General features: G+C 43.3%; 2 protein-coding genes across 2 annotated transcripts; one reads left to right on the top strand and one right to left on the bottom strand.

Moving 5' to 3' along the window:
* Positions 1 to 4,353: 4,353 nt before the first annotated feature.
* Positions 4,354 to 6,319, bottom strand: LOC115756480 (9-cis-epoxycarotenoid dioxygenase NCED1, chloroplastic). The gene is given in 3 exon segments (XM_030696285.2): positions 4,354 to 4,910; positions 4,912 to 4,956; positions 4,958 to 6,319. Coding segments are annotated over 3 exon segments (1,812 nt in total). The 5' UTR covers positions 6,305 to 6,319; the 3' UTR covers positions 4,354 to 4,490.
* A 4,942-nt stretch (positions 6,320 to 11,261) lies between these two features.
* Positions 11,262 to 11,805, top strand: LOC115756491 (VQ motif-containing protein 10-like). Its single transcript, XM_030696300.2, has one exon. The coding sequence runs from the start codon at positions 11,377 to 11,379 to the stop codon at positions 11,707 to 11,709; it is 333 nt and encodes a 110-aa protein (XP_030552160.1). The 5' UTR covers positions 11,262 to 11,376; the 3' UTR covers positions 11,710 to 11,805.
* The last annotated feature ends 285 nt before the right edge of the window (positions 11,806 to 12,090 follow it).

Raw genomic sequence — 12,090 nt, 5'->3', positions numbered from 1 at the left:
TAGAACCGAATTAGCACCAATAAAAGGTTTAAGACTTAATTGGTACCAAAAAAGGTTTATGACTGAATTGGCATAAAATAGTTTATGATTGAATTGACACTAATATAATATGTTTAGGACTTTTTTGACACTTTTTCCTGCTTAAATTATAATTTTTTTATGTTTATCATATGCTATATGTGAAAAGTAAAACCCTAGGTCCTAGGATACTCGGATTAGCAACAGAAACACCGATGTCAACCGCCTTTCCTTCTTTCAAACTGCTTCTGCCTCCACAACCTTCTTATGATCTTGTCTTTTATTAATTTTTTTTAAAGAAAAAGTAAAAGAAGCATTGGGATAGTTGTCGTCTCTCCAGCTTTTCTTTTTTTATCAAGCACACATGAACAATCTGAGCAAACCAACATAAAGGGAAAGAAAAGGAGGAGCTGCATTACACACTATTTCCTAGGAACAAAATAATGATGTCTGGTTACACCTGTAAGAATGCTACTGAACTTCACTAGAAAAAGGTGAAAAGAGCACTTGATGCTAACAAGATTACAAAGCCGAAAAAGACGGACCACCCTTAACGACCTACCACTATATTAGGGAAGTGGGTGATGCCGATTGCCGACTTGGATGGAGAGGGATAATCCACTTTTGGCTAAAAAGAGAGAGAAAATGATATTTAAATTTTAATGCAATATGCAATGTAATTTCTAAATTAATAATTTGTCGAATGTGATCATTGTACCGTATCTCAATGTGTAACATGATTCATGAACTTTTTAATTTGTTTAATGCGATCTTTGATCTTTTGGTATGTGTTCAATTTAGTACATGGATAATAAGAAAGTATTCAATATTGTCCTTGTACTTAAATTAAATGAAGTATAATAAAGACTATTTTTATATAGTTCTAGGACTAAGTGTAACATATTCTATAGAGATTACATTGAATAAATTGAAAGTTCAAGGATCAAGTCGCACATCAAACTAAAGTTTAAGGACTACATTGATGAACTTAAGAGTTCAGAGAATATATTATATATTGGGCAAAAAGTCCAACGACTATTTGTATCATTACCCTTTTAAAAAATTATGCAGGTCAAGCTTCACCAAGCAGAAACCAAACCTCTCAATGTCTTCTAGGAACCTCCCCATCCCCATTAGTGGAAGCCTCAAGTGTTGATATTGACCCCACGAGGATGCAACTTGATAGATGTGGGTTCTGACCAAAGGAAGTTTCATGGTGAGTAGTGAGGCAGAATATGTGCATGGTTGAAGATGATCGACCCTTTTGAATCGACCCTCAAATGTCCGGTGTTGATCACCATTGAGTGAAGTTCCATTCTTTGAGACTCCCCCAAGAAAAGGACAAGTACAAAGCAAGGTGAATTGAATTTTGTAGTAGAACAATGTTTTGATGTATCGTTTTGAGGCATGATTATGTTCTCGACACCACTTCTTTGAGGTAAAAAAGGAAGAGAAGATCAAGAAAGGGATGTTGACGTATTGAAGTGAAAGAAAGGGAAGGATCCTCTCTTTGTTTGGTGGAATAGATTTTCAAAGCTAAACTATTCCTTGTTACGATTAGGCCAAAAGGCTTGTAACACGTGTTCGGTTGAAAGATCAATCACTTCAAGATTATTATAAAATCAACCCATCCAAAATTATTGTGAAAGCGATACTTTTAGATAGCCGATAATAAAGAAGGATGCATTTTTCGAATTTTTCGAGGAGTGAGGCGCAATTTGAAGATTACAACGAAATTCGCTCATAAAGTGATGCGACCGTTTTTTATTTGGGGTTGAATGTGACCCACACCAAGAAACGATCGATCGATACTATAAGGCGATCTTCAAAGTGGACCCAAACCCATGTTTACTTTTAGTAATGAAAAGGGGGAAAAAAAAGAAAGGAAGAGGAGACAGTTATTGTGTCAAATCGATCTTTTCCAAAAAGAAAAGCATTACGCCGCCCATCCCGTCCCTCCCACTCCGACGTTGGCCCGTACGAGGACACTGCGCTTGACGAAACCCAAAAATTTTGGAATGCCCGCCGATCACGCTTTGCTCGCCCTTTTTCAATACTTCAAATCAAATGTCTGTCCCAACCATCGTCTATAGATCATCTGTAATAGTAGGCATTGAATCTTACAGGAATTCATCGTACGCTCACGTGATCGATTAACGTAATCAACGTGTTAGTACGATTAACCCGATCGACGATGGTACGTGCAGTAGCGATTTCATTCCTCTGTTTTCGATAAATCGGGCCAAATTCAGTGACTACAGTGCTGTTTTTGTGTGCGTGGAGGTTTCTGTCTTTGTATGGAAACTTAGGGAGCTAAACTTGCCCTTCCTTTTGTCATCGGAACATGATTGGAACAAGGGAGCTTTGATTGGCATCTTCCATTTGGCATGACCCTCGACGTATTCAGAAGAGATTTTAGGGGACAAACACAACGAAGAACGCATCCAAAATGTGCAAGACCGTTACATTTACCTATGGCCAATCGGGCGATGAGTAAGTAATACCCGCAAACAAGGAGCTTTGCGGAAAACAAAAGTATCGACACTCGAAATTGGTAAAAAAAAAATTAGGTGACATGCTGAAAGTTAATTAGTTATAGCGGGCAATCACTACCGAGTACTCAACAAGCGTAAATCGCATTATTTCATAAATCCATCGAACATGTGGGTTCGAAAATGGTCATGCCAAACTTAATCCATTTTACCCGTTTTGACCTAATTCCATGCAATACAAACTAGTGACCCATGCTCAACCCAACACATGCCTGACTCGACTCATATTGTTCAAACGATTTCACGTTTAACCAAACCTAGAAAGCTCATACATAAATTGAGGTAAGGTGATGGATCGAGTGGCACAAATTTTATAGGTGAATTTAGTCTAAGTAAGTTGTGGACCCATTTAACATTCTCATATTATTTTGAGTTTTACCACTCTAAACCCATTTACTAAATATAAAAAACTTATATAACAACCCACCTTATCAAATATGGATTAGGAAATGAGTTTATGACCAATTTTGGTAAGTCTACCGTTTCATAAGCTAGAACTGAAAAATCAATCTTTATATTAGTCGCACAATATAGAATTAAAGAATTCAAAAATAAGGTATTCAATTTAATCAATGTTTTTCGTCTCGCTCTCGTAATTAGTATTTTAGTGATGATCGGTGTCTAGAGGCATGCTTCTGGGAACTTAAGCTAGGGCGCGTATGGTAATACTTCTAGAAATGAATTTATGCTTCATAAGTGCTTCTGAAATGTAAATCCGTTTAGTAATGTAACTTCAGAAATAAAAATCCGTTTGATTACTCAACATTACATTTCTACTTCAGAAACAAATTTCCATTTGTGAAGTTGTTTTTTTAGCCAATTTCAGAAGTTAAAAATTGTTATTTCTCTTTTAGAAGTAAAAATTTCTCAACATCAATATTTCTCACTTCGCCCTCTTTTCATTTTCAACACATCTCTCTCTCAACCACGTCTTCGTGCCCACCATTGCCCGTCACCACCCATCGCCGACCGTCGCGGACCATCGTCCCCCCAAAACCGCCGCCCACTAGCCGTCCACTACCGCCGTGACCACCGCTAGCCTCCCACCTCCACTCGTAGTCTTGTCGCCGCTCACTGCCGATTGTTGCTGCTTACCACCGCGCCGCCAATCGCCGACCACTGTCGCCATCCGCCGCACCTCCATCATAGCCGCCATCTGCATCATCTCCGCCCCCGCCGGCCCCTATCGCTCGCTGCGACCACCGCCGCTACCCCCCACCATCACCACCGATCACCACCTCGCCCGCCACCCACCGTTGCCACCGAGTTGCCGTCTCCAGTAATCGTAGTAAAAAGTAAATAATAAATTTTATTTTTAAAGAAATTTAAAAAAAAAATGAAGCGAAAATTTTTCGACCGCCGACTTTAATCTTTCGTAGAAGATTTTGTGTTAATAAGGTTCTAGAAGTAGAAATTTTCAATCGTTACCAAAAGAATTTGTATTCCAGAAGTAGAAATCTTGTTCGGTTATCAAGCAATTTTCTCCGATAAAAAATGAACTTCTAGAGCAGAAGCAGAAAAATCAACTTCTAGTCGGAAGTGGATTTTGAAGTAGAAATGTCGCCATGCGTGTCCTAAGAAATGACCGGGGAGCAAGACCGAGAGGAAACAAGATGTGCAAATATGGTCACGTGCTTATTAGTTATTACACACACAAAAAACAAAAAAACAGAGAAGTGAGAGAGAATAAGCTGAAACCAGCTGAGCTCTTGGTCCTACCAAAGCTACTCTCAAAGCTACGAGCTTGGTTCCTCAAAATCTCTCACGTCTCACCGCATTTTGTAAAAAGACAAGTCTACCGAATAACATCCAACGAAAATAGGTAGATGTTCCTCTTGCGACTGCGAGGAAGATTCCCGGGGACGTATTTGCAAACCATCCCTCTGCAAAATCCTCCTTCCTCAATTTTGATTTCTTGGTTCAATCAATAGCCTGCTTCGCCAGATCCTTGGCGCTGATGAACGTCCCGTGGAACCCGTAGGGCACTCGCGACGGGAGCTCCACCGTCGCCTCCAGCTCCAGAGTCGCGGCGTTCACGATATGTAGCTCCGACCTCCACTCCTTCTCGTCGTGCACGAACGCCAACACGTACCCGTCGTCCTCTCCCCCACTCCCTGAGCTCGCCTCCCTCGGCAGGAACATGGGCTCGCCGCCGTACCTCTGCTCTCCGTACATGAACTTGCGGACTTGCCCCGTCGCCAGGTCCACCTTCGCAAACCCCGACACCTTCGGCCATGGCTCGGCCAGGGCCAGGTACGCGAACCGGGTTTTCCTCCCGAGCCTGTTCCGGTTCACCATTCCCGCCTCCAAGTTCACTTGCTCCCTCCCGTCGTATATGATTCGGACGCCGCTTCGACTTGCCAGTCTTCAGATTGAGCCTGATCTCCGGACAAGATACTCTTCAGGCTCTCGTCCTGCTCGTTGAAGATCGAGTCCGGTGGCGTCATGCACGAGCCGATCACGACGACCTCATCGCTCTCCGGCTCTTCCCAGGCGTTCCAGAGGTGGAAGCAGAAGCAGTCCGGCACGTCGATCCACCGGATTCCGGATGCGTCGCTGGCGTACTTGTCCATGATTCCAAACCTCGGCGTTTTGACCTTGTCGTAGATCACTGGAGATCTACCGCGGACCATCTCATTCAGCTTGAACACCACTTGCTGGTCTGGTATCACCACGAACCGCTTGGTGATCGCGAAGTCATGCATCATCGTCGGCTCCGCGAGGGGGATCTCAACGTCTGGCGACTTCCTCCCGTCCGGCGAGAAGCGGAAGAACTTGAGGTAGGGCTTTCGGACGACGTCATAGCTGAGGGCAAAGAGCTCGCCTGAGACGGGGTCGAGCTTTGGGTGGGCAATCATCGTGGAGTCCAGCTGGCCGCCGAAGTCGTAACGGCCGACGGTGTCGAGGTCTCCGGCGGCAGAGACGCGGACATGGTAGGGCAGGTCGTCCTCCGACATGGCGAGCAGGCGGCCATTGAAGTAGACGAGGCCCGCGTTGGCAACACCAATGCCGTGGCCGTGGTCGAGGAGGCCGCAGGCCCCTCGTGCGTAGAAAAGAAGGAGCTTGGCGATGCCAAAATGGCCATGGAGCTCGCCAATGGACTTGGGGAAGATCGGGCGACCGAGGGCCCGCTCTTGGACAAAGCGGTGTGTCTTGGTGAAGCGGCAGGCATAGCTGGCGGAGCCATCAGAAAAATGGACTGCATGGATCATGCCGTCGCCGTCAAACAAGTGGTGGCCAGCAACCGGCTGATAGAGCGGGTTGGCCCCGTTCCGCACGTACACGCCTCGGATGCAATCAGGGATCTGTCCGGCCACAGGGAGCGAGCGTTGGACGGGCTGCTCGGGCACGGGAGCGAAGTTGCCGGAGATTTGGACCCGCGGGTCGGACGTCTTGGGGAGCGGGTGCTCGAGCTCATGGGAGACGAGGGCGTTCTCAACGGCGTCTAAGGCCATGGACGCGAGTTTCTGTAACAAGTTCCATTGTGCCGGAGTTTCTTCGCTACGAGGCTTCGAAGTGGAGGGAGGAGCGGCAACGGCGGTCGTCGACGGTTGGGGTGTCGAAGATTTCTTGGGGAGGAGGAGTTTGGGGGGCGTTCGGAGAGAGCAAGTGATTCCGCCGGGGTTTTTCCTGGGCCCATTGAAGCCCAATTCAACCGAAGGTGAAGAAGAAGACTTAGTTGGGAATGGGGGAGAGGAGTAATTGACCCATGTGGCGGCTGCAATTCGAGCCATGCTAGTGCACGAACTGGGGGATAAGAGGAGTGAGGAGTGAAGAGGAGACAGGTGGGCAATATATATAGAGGGGAGAGACGAACCGGATACGAGGGTCCCACCTCAAACAAAATGAAGCTCCATCGTATGCTGACACGACCACCGTCGTGTTTCCCTCCCTCGATGCAACAATGTCCGACTTAGAACTCCAATCTTCATTTGGAAACCATTGTCACCGAGAGAACTACACGGCCCTAATCCGAAAGCTTTGATCCCCCATTTGGTAGCTAACATACTAGGTGATGATTAACCCCTTCAACAACAATTTGCACCATTTTGGGGCGATAGGGACCTTTCTTTATCGACAAATCTCCCTCGATTCCGTGCTTACGGTTTGTTCGGTCCACTTGACATGAGATCCGCTCAAGGTGCGGCCCTCTTAAATAAATTGGCTTATTCGTCGAGGTTTTCTCCGTGTTCCTTGCGCAAAACCGTCCTACAGAAGTTACTGGAATGGGAGGTCCCCTTTCTCCTCTATCGATCGATCAAATAGCTTAAATTTGCGATGCATTAGATGAATCAGGCCCACAACCTTGCCACTTATGACCTCAGTGATGTATCCCTCCTTCCGTGCTTATTATGAGGCTAATCTTATAATAACTCATTTTAGCGTCGTGGGATGACTCCGGACCGCTCCGAAAGGTGTAAAGGTTTCGTTTTATATTTGATCATCTTATCGGTGACGAGGGATTAGAAAAAAACGTCCTTAATAAATAAAGTGGAAGCTTCTCTCAACTAAAAGATAAAGGATGCACTAACTGATAGATCCCTATTTGTTTTTCATCTTTTCCTCACTCGAACCAAATCAATTTTTCCTTACATAATTTGAAGAAAAGAACAAGTATGTGGAACCTTTAAGAGTTCCTTCCGAGCCAATGAGTTTATGTTGGGTTATCCTATCTTTAAGCATATGTCTTTCTTTCTTTCTTTGTTCCCTTTTTGGCTCTTGCCATGTCTGAGAGGTTGATGACGAATTTTCAGTTTTCATATTCATATGTACATATAGAGTGTCCTAAACCAAAGGATGTGCATCTTCCTGAATCATAAGATAAAAATGGGGAAGATTATCCAAAAAGTCCTAAACCTTTCAATTTTTCTAACTGAGTCATAAGCTTTTTCACATTTTGCCAATTGAGCCCATCCGGCCAATTTTGACCGAAAATGGCTGATGTAGACGCTAACCATCATATGTGGCACGATTGGTACAATTTTAATATTATTTCAATATTTTTAATATTTTTCATTTTTACTTTCCTTTTCCTTTGCTTTTTTTTTTCCTGTCCCGTCAAGGGTCATTGGCGACCCTCACTAGCTGCGGGCAGGGCTTCACTTCCCCGTTGGCCCCAGGTGAGGCAACCCTTGCCCAATCTATTAAGTGCGACGGCATGTTGGGACGTGTAAGGTAGTCATCTGGATCTCATTGGGATGGCTGCTAAGGGCACGACTTTACGGCGACCACGCTTGGATGCATGTTGAAGCTGACAAAGAAGTCTGGGCGATGGTGCTTATTGGAAGTAATTGGAAAACTTGCAAAAAGAGCTCGAGTGCGGCGGTGGTGCGGTAGTGCTTGTGTGGAGGTGTTGGGTACTGTGGGACCGTCGTTAGAATTACCAGAAAAAGGTAGGACGACTGTGATTCACATTAGCGATTTTCATCCGAAATTGGCCAAATGACTTAATTGGAAAAATGTGAAAAGGTCTATGACTCAATTGACAAAATTGAAATGTTTAGGATTGAATTAGCAAAAGTGCAATAGGTTTAGAACTTTTTTGACAACTTTCCCAATAGGTGGGAGATTTCACATGATAGGACCTTAATTCATATCCATCCACATTATTAAAGCATGTATATGTGGCTTATCATTTTGAATCGAGACATCTCATAAAGTCATAATTTAGAGGCTACTCGGTTTGGGTTGCGAAAAAATAATTGATAGACTATATAAATCATTAGCCGACCGTGTAAACACAGGTATGGAAAATATTACAGCACCATTGGATTCTTTCGATTTTGATCACTTAGATCATAGACTATCATCACTAGAAAGGCTTCTTCCGGGTGAGATTTTTGAACATAAACCGCATCGTGACATGATATTCAGAGGTGGTTTCGTGCATACACACATCTTGACTCCAACAGAGCTTGTGTATAAAGAAAAATTCCGCCGACATTGGTTGAAAAATTCAAGGCTCGAAATATGACAAAACTTCGGACATGTTACCACTAAAACAACAAAGGTGGGTGGGACGGCTGGTGATAATCAAATTTATAGATGATATAAGAGATGTATCTAATTGTATATGTCCAGTGGAATACATACATAAGATAATTTATAAGAAGGTGATCGTTTTTGCTTCGACAAGGATGGTGTAGAAGCCCTTCATGTGCGAAGATTTCGTGCCTTCTTTCGCGCATAATAATACTCATGAACTCACGTGTCCACATGGTGCCTCACATGCTTTTTTACCCTTGATTAATTTTGGCTACCCTCAAAGATTTGGTATCTCCATTATTGTCAGCCTCCCCACCTTATTGTAAATCTCAAAGTTCTCCTCGTCTCGTCTCCCTTGCTCATGTTCATGTTGTTGATGATTAACAAGTCCCTCCGCCGGCAGTTGTATGTTGCTGATTTGATTCCCGATTCTCAACCTTTTCAACAGTTAAAACACCCATTGTTATCAGTTGGGTTTGAGAGATATGCTGCGTCTCACAATCTGACTTCATGTGTAATCAATGTAAGGTAGTTGCTGGTTGTTTTATATAATCAACTACAGATTCTCCTCTTTTTTTTTTTTTTTCCCTCAAGTGCATGTTGTGCATGTTCTCAAGTCTCTACTTCGTGATACTGACGAGATGGGTGTTCTTGTTTTAGGGTTTTTACTTTGTTATCTCAAGATATTCGAGTGCTTTTCTTCTGCAAAAATGAATAAATATTCGCAGTAGGGTAATGATCACCGTCCATCATGTGCAGAAGAGAGGAACCCAGAGGACCATAACATTTGACTGCAATATTTTTGCCATGCAGCATCAAGGTCAAGTGGCCACATGCCTGCCAAAAGGGCAGAATTTTCTTATCTTTTGCATTATCGAGGATAGTCTCAACTTGGCCCGTTACGCCTGTAATTTATGAATTTCTACGCCTATAGAGCATGGAACCTTCACTGGTTATGCTTGACATGCAAGTCTCGATCTTCGCAAAATCGACTCAAATGATTCGAAGACCAACCGACTCCACCCGAAAAAACTGCCAACTACCGTGTAGGACCCCCGAAGGACCTGCTCTGTGCTCGGTGAAACCACATTGAAGTACTAACAACAATATAAAACTTAGGAAAGTTAAGTTGGCCCCAACATGGGAAGGCTACATGCTCCAAGAAAACTATGCATGGGAGCCCTTCATATTTAACTGATGTTCCTTTTCTCTACCAATTTCTTAGTTTTGGTTTCGCGTGCATTTGTTTCTATTGGCATTGTTCATGCATGCAATCCCCAATAAAAACAGAGGAAAGGTCGATGAGTCTTGTGTGTGGGGTTGGAGAGCTCAGATGATCATGTCCCCACATCGTCGTTCGGCTCGTCGAGATCGAGATCGAGAGAGAGAGAGAGAAAGAGGGTGCGTTAAACATAACATAAGTATGGCCCATTGGGTGGATGGGAATCAGATGGGAGGCACATGGAAGCATCAGGCAGGGACTAAGCATGGAAGGATACACCAAATTTCAGAGAGAGAGAGAGAGAGAGAAGAAGAGAGACAAGAATGTGGGGTCTCGCGTCTTGACCTCCATGAACATAATTCCTTGCCAATCAACGAAAATTGTTTTTCAATTTATTTTTAAGTCTCAGCCAAACATCAGAAAATATAGTCATTTTCATGAAAAATGAAGTTTTGAAAAATATTTTTTGAAAACATCACATTTTTCACGAATCAAATGGTACCTTAGTCTATAATTCCTTTCTTTAAGAGTTACTATACGATTTGATTCCGCCCTTCGAAAAGGAATGTCGGCTCGAACAATTCCGTCTCCATCTACCAAACATATATGAAATGAAAATAGATATATTATTGCTATTTGTAATAAAAAAGGAACTAACTTCATTGCCGGTTGAATCCGTATTCCAACTTGAAAGCACCAGATCCGGCAACTCTCGGATGGTATATATTAGGGTCCCTCTAGTACGATAATCGATAATATCGCCAGGTTATTTCTAACCACGTGATCTCCCAATCAATGAGTGTTTTATGCAAAACATGCGATGATAGTGTGTAGATTTATGATTGAGATCGATCTGTCCTCGATAGTACTGTCAAAGAAACATTTCCCTATATATTATAACTACCAAAAACTTACAAGTTATATCTCACTAATTTCATATCTAGTTAGTTTTATTCTCATCGTCTAATAAAGTGAGTTTAACGGTATGTATGTAATAGCATTGGAAAAGGAATAACATCGATATACATATGAGGGACAAATTCACCGTAGAGCATTTTTGTGCCCGATTGTCGGACTTTGATATCGCACGCAACCCAAATATGACGAGTGTCTCGCCTTTTGGGCTGACTGGTCTTTGCCTGTGTTTGGTCGTCGGGTTTGACTTGTCTTTCTCGCTCGTCTTGAGATTGATTGTTCTTCTCTCGATGATTGATGAGATCAACCCCCATGTGCATGCACGCCCGTTGACTGTTTCCTTTCTTTAACGTTAATTTTGACCCAATTTCTCTCCTCTGTCTCTTCTGGTCCTTCTAGACTGCTGCTTAAAATTCAACTGAAATGACTGCAGTGGTCAACTTATGTCCCCGGTATTAAGTAGACCCCTCCATTTTTTCAAACTCTCTTAAAGATCGTACGTGAAATAGCTTCCTTTGGCTGTTTCTCCCCCGCGGTTCAGTCGTCCAACTTATAAATAAGAGGAACGCAAGCCAAGAGGAAGCGTTCCGAACCACATTCATAGCAGAAGCGGAAGATTTCTCGTTCTCGACCTTCATCTTCTCGCGTTTTATATTACACCGTCCCAAGAAAGGTCTTTCAGCAATGTCGGGCAGAGGAGGAGATGCGTACCCGGTTAAGGTGGTGATCATAAACACTCAGCACATCGAAACCGACGCGGCCAGCTTCAAATCCGTTGTCCAGAAGCTGACCGGCAAGGATTCCACGGTTGCCGTTTCGCCAAAGTCAGCGGACAACCTCTTCCACCGCTCTTCTGAAGGAGGCGGACAAAGAGCCATCCCGGAGCGGAGCCGTTTTGAGACGGTTCAGCGAACAAATGCGTCGCTGTGCAGGGACGAATCGTTCAACAGGTTGATGAAGGAGATGCCTTCTGTGGATGATGAGCTGCACCAGCTATGGCTGTGGGCTCAATCCTAGTTTTCGCTTATGCATACGAATTTTAGTTCAGACATCGTGTATTCTTACTCCTTTTTTTGTAATAAAAAGGTTGAGATTTACAGTATCATTTTATCCGGAAATGCTTGGACATGCCCTTTCCTTTACATTTCATTCGAGTACTTATGCACAATAGCCTCCCCAAATTTTTCATGCTGACAAATTTCAATAAACGTGCGTAAGTACTAAAATACTGTTCGTAATTTGGCAAATTAGTGGATTCTATATTACCTTATACAACTTTTATTTTCATATAATCGATGGGGTAACAAATAAACATTGGTAAGTAACTCGATTGAGAGGTTAGTAACCTAAACTATTGATAACTTAACCGTAGTAAAGTTGAAAAGTCACTCAAACGAA

This window comes from Rhodamnia argentea, chromosome 2 (genome assembly GCF_020921035.1).
Source record: "Rhodamnia argentea isolate NSW1041297 chromosome 2, ASM2092103v1, whole genome shotgun sequence".
NCBI lineage: Eukaryota > Viridiplantae > Streptophyta > Magnoliopsida > Myrtales > Myrtaceae > Rhodamnia > Rhodamnia argentea.
This window is presented reverse-complemented; position numbering and strand designations above follow the sequence as displayed.